An 11,930-nucleotide genomic window follows, 5' to 3' on the forward strand; every position below is an offset into this window, starting at 1 on the left:
CTCTTGACTATTATCTGAGAAGTAGACTGCAGGCTCATCTGCGCAAAGCGAGATGATTTGCTGTCTGTTGCTACCTGGCCCGGGATCCCAAACCTTAGAACAACAGTAATCATTTTTCATCTCCCACTGGTTTTGTGGTTCAGGAACTCCGGAGTGGCCTGGCCCGAAGGTTCTGGCTTGGAATTTTCTGGAGGCTGCAGGAGGCTGTCAGCTGGGCTGCGTCATCAGAAGGCTCGACTGGTGCCCTAGGCTCACACCCATGGCTGGAAGGTCGGGGCTGGCTGTGGGCAGGAAGCCGCGGCTCCTCTGCACCTAGGCTTCCGCGCACGGCTGCGTGGGTGTCGTCCCACCATGGCACCCAGCTTCCCCTAGAGCAGTGTCCAGAAGACCAAGACAGCAGCTGCAGTGCCTTCTAGGACCTGGGCTTGGAAATCATCCACTGTCACCTCTGCCGGATCTGCCAGTCACACAGGTCAGCCCTAATTCCGTGTGTGTCGGGGGCTACACAGGGTGCAAACACCAGGAGGCTCAGACCCTCGAAGGCCATTTAGGAAACCGCTAAGCACAGAGAGGAAAGGCGAGGCCGTGTGAGGTTTAAAGAGATCAGAGGAGGTCTGAGGAATTAGAAGCCACACTGACCTGTAGGATCCTCCTGCGGGGCTGAGGGCTATTTTCACAGTGGTGACCGTGTTCTTCTAGAGGCGGCAGCGTTACTGCCCTGGTGCCGGCTGCTCTGCCCCAGTGTCGCCACAGAGCAGGCGGGTGGTTGGAGTCGTGCCTGGCTGGAGTTCTGCTAGGCCGGCGTGAGGCGTGGATAGGGATGAGGGAGGCAGCTGGAGTGAGGGACGGTGAGATCCGAGCTGGGTGAGTGGGAAACGCGGGCGGGTGGAGGCCTCTGTGTGGTCCAGGGACACACGTGGTGAGAGAGGCACATGAGCAAGCACAGTGGAAGCAGAGGAGGGAGGTTGGGTTCAGAGAGGGGGATTTCTAAACTGTTGTCCCAGATGGTGGGACAGTGCCAGGTGATGACCAGGGCTGGGGGACCCTGGAAGCGTGTGGCCAAAGGGGCAAAGGAGGGGAGGGTCTCCTGGGACCATGAGGCCCTCTGGCGTCATCCACATGCGGGGGAGCTCTGGTGGTGGAAGGAAAATGGGAGTCAGGGGCCCGAGTCCCCTGGGAATGAGGGGGCGCAGCCGGCAACCCGTTTGTGACCACAGCTGGGGCGGGAAGAAGGTGACATGAGATGCACAAAGCTAAGGTTCTCAGGGCGGAGCACGGGTGCATTGGTCGTGGCACTGGGGACAAAGGAAGGTGAGTTTTGCCATCAGGTGACCCTGCATTCATCACCTGCTCAGCAAGATAAAGGCCCAGCATGGAAGACGGAACTTGGGTGTGAAGGAGTGAAGGAGGACGAGTGGACAGGCTGAGGAAGGCGCGGCCTGAGCAGCCCGAGAGAACTCGAGGCTGCGGAGACGTGGAGTTTCCCCATTTCTTCCAGAGCACGGTCCCCAGGGCCCCGTGGAAACAAGGGAAGGAGCGTCCTGCGCCTCCACTACCCTGTGTGTTGGTGTCGGGGTCACAGGATGGCGGCCGTCCTCCTACCCCCCGCTGGTGGTGAGTCTTGGGGTCCCAGCAGCCCTCAGAGTCCAGGCTTGAGACGCCCCCGACCCCCAGCCTAGAACAGGGAGGGGTCTGGACAGAGGTGGGGCGGGATGGAGCCGCAGGAGCCCAGAGGTCCTGGCGTCTGATTGGGCAGCTCTTGGGATTGAGGACTTAGGGGTTGGGGTGTCAGTGGGATGTAGGCACGTGCTGGGGGGAGTGCCCGTGTGGGTGTCTGTGGGGTGTAGGCATGCGCTAGGGGGTGTACACGTGTGGTGTCTGTGGGGCGTAGGCATGTGCTGGGGGGTGTGCCCGTGTGGATGTCTGTGGGGCATAGGCATGTGCTGGGGGGTGCGCTCATGTGGGTGTCTGTGTGTGTGTTGACGTGGCCAGTCCCAGGCGGGTGGGAAGCCCCCAGATTTGCAAGTCTAGACACAGGGCAGGCCTGGATTCCTGTGACTCACTTCTTCCCCTCCAGCCCGGTCTACCTTGTACCCTGCCTCCCAGCAGAAAGGACGCAGAGAGGAGGAAGGGCTGGTTAGTGAGTTCCTGACGAGCTGGTTACAGGTGAGTCGAATAGTCCTCTTTCTAAATCATCATTCCTTTGGCCAGAAGTTGGACTTGTTACCTTTCAGCACCTTCGCCAAAAGAAGCCTCGCAGCCAGCCCAGGTCCTCGGGCACCCCAGGGTCTCCGATGAAGGGTGAGGGCTGCCCAGGAAACGTCAGCGTATGTCAACTGTCACTGCAGTTTAAAAGCTCCCTCCAGGGTCCCTGAGTACATCACGTTTTGTGAGTGTTTTAAGGGAAAGCCAAGTAAAGACATGAGTGTTCTACACTCCAGCAATTCGTAGTAGCCGTGGGGAAGTCATGCACTCATTTACCAAGTATTGCTCTGATTTCTGCAACGTCCCGGGCCCACGCTTATCTCTGGAGGTTGAGGGAAATAAGATTGCAGGAGTTCACGGTCTGAGTGGAAAAAGACAGACACTCTGTGTTTTTTTTTTTGAGACAGAGTTTTGCACTGTTGCCCCAGCTACAGAGCTGTGGTGTCAGCCTAGCTCACTGCAGCCTCCAACTCCTGGGCTCAAGTGATCCTCCCACCTGGGCCTCCCAGAGTGCTAGGATTACAGACGCAAGCCACCTTGCCTGGCCTAGGTACTCTGTTATCACTGCATCGAACCTGGGGAGCGGCCTAGGTAAACAGGAGACATGGAGGGCTGAGCCCAGGACCCAGTGAGAGTTGCTCTCAAAACCCTGCCCCCATCCCTGGTTCTGTCACCCTGAGCCCTCTTCCTGTTCATGTTGGCGGGGGTGGTCCTGGGCTAAGCCATGGTGTTTACGATGGTCTAGGACTTGGTGACCTTCAAGGATGTGGCAGTGGAGTTCACCCAGGAGGAGTGGGCATTGCTGGACCCCTCTCAGAGGACACTGTACAGAGACGTGACGCTGGAGAACTGCCGGAACCTGGCCTCACTCGGTAAGCCCATCATTCCTGTGTCCGTTCTTGTTTTTGTTGTTTTGTGTTTTTTTGAGACAGTCTCAAACTCCCGAGCTCAAGCAATCCTCCTGCCTCAGCCACCCGAGCAGCTGGGACTACAGGTGTGCGCCACCACGCCCGGCTAATTTTTCTGTTTGTAGTAGAGATGGGGTCTCGCTCTTGCTTAGGTTGGTCTCGAACTCCTGACCTCAAGCGATCCTCCCTCCTCGGCCTCCCAGAGTGCTGGGATTACAGGCGTGAGCCACCGCGCCCGACCCTTATTTATTTATTGTATTAAAATTCATAGAACATGACATTCACCATTTTAAAATGTATAATTTGGTGGCCTTTAATGTAGTCACCGTGTTGTACAACCATCAATGCTATCTAATCTCAGAACGTTTCCATGACCCCTAAAAAAAACCACCTGCCCATTAAGCAGTCAGTACTCATTATCTTCCCCACCCTGTGCTGCCGGCAAGTACTAATCCATTTTCTGTCTTCATGGATTTGCCTGGTGAGAACATTTCATATAAATGGAATCGTAAAAATACATGACCTTTTGTGCCTGACTTCTTTCATGTAGCATAATGTTTGAAAGGTTTAGCTGTATTGTAGCATTCCTTTTTATGACTGAAATAATATTCCATTGTATGGACAGGCCAGATTTTGTTTATCTATTCATCAGTTAGACATTTGGGTAGTTTCCACTTTTTGGCTATTGTGAATACTGCTAGGACTATTTGTGTACAAGTTTTTGTTTAAACCTCTGCTTTCAGTTCTCTCAGGTATGTACCTAGGAGTGGAATGCTAGGTCTTCTCTTTCTGTGTTGAGGTCTTTGAGAAACTACGAAACATTTCCACAGCAGCTGCACCATTTTACACTCCCCCCGGTGCATGAGGGTTCCAGTATCTTCCACGTCTTTCTTTCTGATCGTAGCTGTCCTAGTGTGTGTGAAGTGATAGCTCATCGTTTTGATTTGCATTTCCCTGATCACTATGACGTTGAGCATTTTTCATGTACTTGTTGGCTATTTGTGTATCTTCCTTGGAAGACTTCCAAGTCCTTTGCCCATTTTTTACTTGGGTTGTTTGTCTTTTTGTTGTTGGGTTGTAAAAGTTCGTTTTATATTCTGAGTACTAAGCCCTTATTCAAAATACAAGTTGCAGATAATTTCTCTGTGAGTATCTTTCCTTTTTCTTGATTGTGTCCTATGGGCACAAGAATCTTAATTTTGACGAAGTCCAATTTATCTAGGTTTTCTTTTTGCTTGTGCTTTTGTTGTCGTACCTAAGAAACCACTGCCTAAGCCAAGGTCCACGGAGATTTAGCCCTGTGTTTTCTTCCAAGAATTTTCCAAGAGTGTTAGCTCTTACATTTAGGCATTTGATCCATTTTGAGTTAATTTTGCATATGATGTGGAGAAAGGGTCAGCTTCATTCTTTTGCATGTGTATGTTCAGTTGTCCCAGCAGCCTTGTAGAAGAGACTGTTCATTCCCCATCAATGATCTTGGCACCCTTGTCAAAAATTATTTGACCATAGACACCAGAGATTATTTATCTACTTTCAGTTCTATTCCATTGGTCTGTATGTCTGTCCTTATGCCAGTACATTATCTTGACAATCATTGCATTGTAGTAACTTTTGATATCAGGAAATGTGAGTCTTACTACTTTGTTCTTTTTTAATATTCCTTTTTTCTGTTTGGGAACCCTTGCAATTCTGTGAATTTTCAGATCAGCTTGTCCATTTCTGAAAAAAAAAAAGCTATTGGAATTTCGTTAGTGATTGCGTTATCTCTGTAGATCCATTAGGGTAGTATTATCTTAACTGTGTTAAGTTTTCCAATATATATCCTTCTGTTACTCATATTTAATTTTATTCCATCATGGTTAGAGAAAATACTTTGTATTTCATTGTTTCTAAATTTGGTGAGACCTGTTTTGTGGACTGACAAACAGTGTGTCCTGGAGAATGCTCCATGTTCATTTGAGATGAGCGTGTATCGTCTTGCTGTATGGAGGGTTCTTTAGATGTCTGTTAGGTCTAGTTAGTTGATAGTATTTTTTAAGTTCTCTGTTTCCTTACTGATCTAATTAGTTGTTCTATCCATTATTGAAAGTGGAGTATTGATATCTCAAACTATTAATGTAGAACTCTATTTTTCCCTTCAATTATGGCAGTTTTTAATTCATATGTTTTGAAGTCTTGTTGTTAGATACATGTACGTTTATAAATGTTGTATTTTCTTGCTGAATTGATCCTTTACATAAAATGTCTATGTCTTATAATAATTTTTATTGTACGAAATATCTTTTGCTGTCAACATATTTGTGTCTTTGGATGTAAAGTGAGTCTCTTATAGACAATATATGTAACTGGTCCTTGCCTTACAATGGGGTTATGTCCCAGTAAACCCATTGTAAATTGAAAATATCTTAAGTAGAAAATGCATTTAATATACCCAACCTACCAAACATCATAGCTTAGACTACCTTAAACATGCTCAGAACGCTTAACGTTAGCCTACAGTTGTGCAAAATCATGTAACACATAGCCTATCTTATAATAAAGTGTTGAATATATCATGTAATTTATTAACTACCGTACTGAACATGAAAAACAAAATGGTTTTATGGGTACTTGAAGTATGGTTTCTACTGAATGTATGGCTTTTGCACCATCATAGAGTCAAAAAATTGTAAGTTGAACCATTATAAGTCTGTAATTGGGTTATTTTTAAAATCAGTTCAGCCAACATCTACCTTTTAATTGAAGAATTTAATTCATTTTCATTTAATGTAATTACTGTTAAGATGGGCTCTAGTTCTGCCTATTTATTATTTGCTATCTACCTGTTTGCTATTTGTTTTCTATATGTCATGGCATTTTTGCATCTCAGTTCTTCCATTATTGTTTCCTTTTGTGTTAGATATTTTCTAGGGGACTGTTTTGATTCCCTTCTCATTTCTTTGTATGTTTTTTAGTTATTTTCTTCGTGGTCGCCCTAGGGATTTTAGTTAACATTTTAATTTACAAAACTATAGTTTGATTTTAATGTCAACTTAGTTTCAATAATATGCAAAAACTTCGCTCCTATATAGATGCATTCTCCCCTTTAGTTGTTTTGCCATAAATTACATCTTTATGCATTGTGTGCCCATTAATGTAGATTTATAATTATTGGTTTATGCATTTGTCTTTAAATCATGTAGGAAAAAAAAAGAGGAGTTATAAACCAAAAATACATTGTCAGTGACTTTTATTTTTACCTCTGTATTTACCTTTATCAATGTTCTTTATTTGTCTATATGGATTCGAGGTGCATTGTCCTGTACATTGTCCTTTCATTTCAGCCTGAAGGTCTCCCTTTAGCATTTTCTGCAGTGTACATATTCTAGGGACAAACACTCGGCTTTTGTTTATGGGAATGTCTTCATTTCTAATTTATTTTTGAAGGACAGTTTTGCCAGACATACAATTCTTTTTTTTTTGAGACAGAGTCTCACTCTATTGCCCAGGCTAGAGTGCCATGGCATCAGCCTAGCTCACGGCAACCTCAAACTGCTGGGCTCAAGCGATCCTCCTGCCTCAGCCTCCCAAGTAGGTGGGACTACAGGCATGCGCCACCATGCCTGGCTAATTTTTTCTATATATATTTTTAGTTGTCCAGCTAATTTCTTTCTATTTTTTTAGTAGAGACGGGGTCTTGCTTTTACTCAAGTTCGTCTCAAACTCCTGAGCTCAGACAGTCCACCCACCTCGGCCTCCCACAGTGCTGGGATTACAGGTGTGAGCCACTGCGCCTAGCCTAGAATTCTTCGTTGACATTTTTCTTTTAATACTTTGAATATATCATCCCAAATGCCTGGTTGGCTCCATTGTTTCTGGTAAGAAATTTGCTGTTAATACATTGACCGACACACTAGGGGGAAAAAAAATTTCCCTGGGACCACAGTGTTTTATTAAAACAAAATGATCCTTTCTAATTTGTTATTTTTGTATTGTTTTCTGTGCCTGAGTTATATGCAACACAATCCACATTTGTAGAATTAAATTGTCAATTGTAACAATAAGAACATCAACAAGTAAGATTTTCACAAACCAACTGCAAGTTTTTGCTTCACAAAACCCCGGGGTTAAAACTGGCCTGAGTTAAATACAATTCACATGGCAGTCAATGTGTTAATCTTACTAAGAACCCTGTGTGCACAATGAGTCACTTCCCGGTTGCTGCTTTTAGGGTACTGTCTTTATCTTTGAGTTTGATTAATACTACCATTGTCTTTCAGTTTGATTAATGTGTGTTTCAGTTTAGATATTTATCTCTGAGTTTATCCTACTTGGGTTTATTGAGCTTTTTGCATTTGTACATTTGTGGATTTCATCAGATTTTGGAAAGTTTTTAGCCATTATTTCTTCAAATATTCTTTCTGTTCCTTTCTCTCTCTTCTTTTCATCATTGTGTGTATTTTGGTGTGGTTGATGGTATTCCACAGGTCTCCTAGGTCCTGGTTTTTATTTTGTTGTGTTTTTTTTTTTTTTAATTTTCGTTCTCCTTTTCAGACCAGGTAATATAAATTTCCCTCTCTTCATGGCTACTAATTCCTTCCTTTGCCTGCTCAAATCTACTGTTGAACCCCTCTTCTGAATTTTTCATTTCAGTTATTGTACTTTACAACACAAATTTCTGTTTGGCTTTTTTTTATAATTTCTATCTCTTTTATGATATTTTCTGTTTGATGAGAATTTGCACTCATGGTTCCCTTCAGTTTTTTTGTACATGGTTTCCTGTAGATCTTTGAGCGTATTTAAAATAGTTGATACATTTTATTTGTGTAGTAAATAAAATGTGTCTTCAGGGACAGTTTCTACCAATTTTATTTTTCTTTTAATAGGCCATGCTTTTGTTTCTTTGACTGCCTCATAATATTTTGTTGAAAACTGGACATTCAGAATATTATAATACGGCAATTCCAGGAGCAGATTTTTCCCCATCCCCAGTGTTTGTTGTTGCCTGTTGTAGTTGGTGCTAATTTTGTTATGTCTATATTTGTCATGTATGGCCACTGATATCTTTTTTTCTGTTAGCTTAATGGCATGTAGTGATTTGTCAGATATTTATTTGAAGGCCTGAAACTAAAAAATAAAACAAAACAAAAAAACCTCCCAGTCTCTTCAGATGAGCTCTTTGTGTACACAGGGACATGCCTTCGAAATTCAGCCAGGGAGTTTCCAACTCTGCCTTGGCCTTCTCCTCCTGCTTGCACAGAGACTGGAGGTCAGCCAGAGGTGAAGGCTTGGTGCCTTCTCAGGTCTTTTCCGAGCGCACACCCAGCTCCAGGGATGTCCTTGGCATTCTAGATTCCTAGGAATATGAGAAAGCTTTTAAATCCAAACATCTTTCCTCCTATTTTTCCTTCCAGGCTTTTGGTTAATCTTTTGTTTGCCTCAGTGAGTACTGATACATTAGCCTTTAAGTGTGTTGATATGTGTCCCAGGTAGCCAGCTCATCCCCCAAAAATTTGGAGTCAGATAAATGAAGACAAGCCATTCAAGCCAGTCTTTCAGGGAGCCACCAGACAGGTCAGAAAAAAACAACCACAGAACGAAGTCTGTTTTGCTCCCCCAGCCCCAGTGTTAGGAATGCAGGCTGCTGTCTTCAAGGTTGCAGCCAAAGCAAGGGAAAAAAAATGGAGCTAGAATCAGTTAAAATGTCATGCAGCTCTCTTACCCAGATTTGGGGGTTTTTCTTCATTAGACATTCTACTGATGGCTGTTAACTTACGGTAAGTTTTCAGGGTTCCCATTAATTTGATTCTGACAGCTTTTGCCAGTTTATTCACTGTTTTTGTGGATGGGATGGCCTTTTGGAGTTCCCCACTCCACCCTTTTCACTGACGTCACTTCTCACAAGTGTTTCTTAAGCACCTCCATGTTCTGAGGTCTGTGCTGGGGTTAGGGAGTACAGAGGTGAACACATTCCCCACCCTCATGGAGCTGTCTGTCTGATGCCCTCCCTATGAGCTGAAGATCTGTTTCCTGCTCTGACTTTATATTCTCCATGGTGAAAAGTTTTGGGGCTTCTGAAGTGTGTATTTGAACTTAGACATGGACTTCTGGGACTATTTATGCCCTGTCACCCTGAATGTTGAGTTGAGGATGCTCGCATTTTTGTTCCTCTTGAGAGTTACTAAATTTACTAGAATTTAGGTGTAATTCTAACTTCTAAAGGTGTAATGCACCTAAAGTCACATTTGGCCATCTTCAGAAGTGTTGGCTGCAGTTTCGTGGAGTTGCTTGTCCCTGACACTGATCGACATCACGTATATTTTCTCTATAAATAGGGTGTCATGTTGACAACCCCAATCTGATATCGCAGTTGGAACAAGAAGACAAGGTGATGACAGAGGAGAGAGGAATTCTCCCAAGCACTTGTCCAGGTGAGCTTCAGGTAGATGTAAGTTCTTGTGAAGAATACCTCTGGCCAGTGACTCGGGGGTCGGGAGTATTACATAAATGTCAATCAGAGAACTTTGTAGAATTCCCTTTGTTCTGACAAAAGTGAATAAGAACATTTGGTATGAACTTCCTCATGTACTTTTTTCTTTCTTTTAACTCTCTGTTCACCATCTCATATTTGACTTTGGCCTCAGAGGACAAACAGAAGACGCAGTTCTTTTCCTTTTCAAATTTCAGTCCAGTTCCTTCCCACTTTGTATTCCTGATAACTCCTTCTTTTGTCAATCTCTGAGCAATCTCAACTTTTCTAGAATCCTTTCTCTAAATTAACACCTAAAAATTTTCATAACCAAATCCTGTTCATTGCAAACCTGCTCAAAACCCTAATCCCTTGGAGTCTGCTTTCACTCACGTGTGCAATTTACCATTTCTTTTCTCCACCAACCTAAATTTCTTTTCAATTTCTTTCAGATGTGGGGACTCTACTTAAAGCCAAATGGCTACCTCCTAAGAAGCATGTTTTTAGAAAAGAACGGTCTAAAGGTGTAAAAGCGGTAAGACTGACGTGTGTGATTTCTGGTTTTCCACAGTAGGAGAACACCATAAATTCAGAAAGGGCACAGAATAACCAGGAAAGTCATTAAAAGAAAGTGCCATTTATACTCCTGAAAGTAGTGTCCCCAGAAAGGCACTGAAACTTGGGAATTTAGAGAAAGGTGTGTTAGTTCTAAATTTGTTTCTTCACTGAGAGTTCCCACAGGTAAATATTTCCCTAAACGTGACTGTGGTATTGACTGTTTGAAACACAAGTTTGTCCTAAACTTACCATAAAATGTTTTGTGAATATGATAAGGATTTTTGGCAAAGCATCTGTCTTTTCTAACTTCCTAAGAGCTCAAACTGGGCAGAAACCATATGTGACCACTGAAAGTAGCCAAAACATCAATTATAATAATATAACAGAATTCCTGGGGGAGAGAATTCCTATGGCAGCATTCAATATTAACAATCTTATGAACTATAGTTATCATTCATCTCTTAACCAACAGGAAAGAAGTCATCGTGGAGTGAAACTCAATGAATGTAGTCAGTGTTTCAAGGTCTTCAGCACAAAATCTAACCTTACTCAGCACAAAAGAATTCACACTGGAGAAAAACCCTATGACTGTAATCAGTGTGGAAAGTCTTTCAGCAGTAGATCTTACCTCACTATTCATAAGAGAATCCACAATGGGGAGAAACCCTATGAATGCAATCACTGTGGGAAAGCATTTAGTGATCCTTCATCTCTTAGACTACACGTGAGAATTCACACCGGAGAAAAACCCTATGAGTGTAACCAGTGTTTTCACGTCTTCCGCACTAGTTGTAACCTCAAAAGCCACAAGAGAATTCATACGGGGGAGAATCACCATGAATGTAATCAGTGTGGAAAGGCTTTCAGCACAAGGTCCTCCCTTACTGGGCACAATAGCATTCATACAGGGGAGAAGCCTTATGAGTGTCATGATTGTGGGAAAACCTTTAGGAAGAGCTCATACCTGACACAGCATGTGAGAACTCATACTGGAGAAAAACCCTATGAATGTAACGAGTGTGGGAAATCCTTCAGCAGTAGCTTTTCTCTTACCGTGCACAAGAGAATACATACCGGAGAAAAACCCTATGAATGCAATGACTGTGGGAAAGCGTTTAATAATCTCTCAGCTGTTAAGAAACACGTGAGAACTCACACTGGAGAAAAACCCTATGAATGTAATCAATGTGGAAAATCTTTCACTAGTAACTCTTACCTTTCTGTGCACAAGAGAATACATAATAGGTGGATATGAATTTCTGTGGGAAAGTGCTCGCGGATCGCTCATCTCTAAGACAACTTGAGAGAATTCACACCAGATGTATAAGTTATCAGTCACAGCATAACAAATTACCCACCCCAAAATGCTGTGGCTTCAAACAACGAATATTTATTATCTCACAATTTATGTAGGTCAGGAAATCAAGAATGGCTCAGCTGTGTAGTCGTGCCTCAAGATCTCCCGTGAGGTTGCAGTGGAGATGTTGGCCAGAGCTGCTGTCATCTGAAGTCTTCACTTGTTAAAGGCTCCACTTCCAGGATGACTCATTCACATGCCCGGAAAGGGCTTGTTTCAGGGGACCTGCAGTTCCTCACCATGTAGGTGTCTCCACAGGGCTCAGTATCTGATTTGGCAGCAAGTTCCCCCCAAAGCACGTGATCCAAGAGAGAGCCGATACAGAAGCCACGATGTCTGCTATGAACCAGCCTCAGAACCAGCCTCAGAACCAGCCTCAGAACCAGCCTTTTCACGTCTTTCCTTTTGTATTGGTCACACACACCAATCCCGATAAAGTGTGGGAGAAGACTAC

General features: G+C 43.8%; 1 protein-coding gene across 1 annotated transcript; it reads left to right on the forward strand.

Moving 5' to 3' along the window:
- Positions 1–1,583: 1,583 nt before the first annotated feature.
- Positions 1,584–11,467, forward strand: ZNF558 (zinc finger protein 558). The gene is made up of 6 exons (XM_012641374.1): positions 1,584–1,614; positions 2,078–2,166; positions 2,951–3,077; positions 9,428–9,523; positions 10,014–10,096; positions 10,592–11,467. Exons 1-6 carry the CDS (start codon positions 1,584–1,586, stop codon positions 11,372–11,374), a joined length of 1,209 nt encoding a protein of 402 aa, XP_012496828.1. The 3' UTR covers positions 11,375–11,467.
- The last annotated feature ends 463 nt before the right edge of the window (positions 11,468–11,930 follow it).

This window comes from Propithecus coquereli, unplaced genomic scaffold (assembly GCF_000956105.1).
Source record: "Propithecus coquereli isolate 6110/MARCELLA unplaced genomic scaffold, Pcoq_1.0 Scaffold164, whole genome shotgun sequence".
Classification (NCBI taxonomy): Eukaryota; Metazoa; Chordata; class Mammalia; order Primates; family Indriidae; genus Propithecus; species Propithecus coquereli.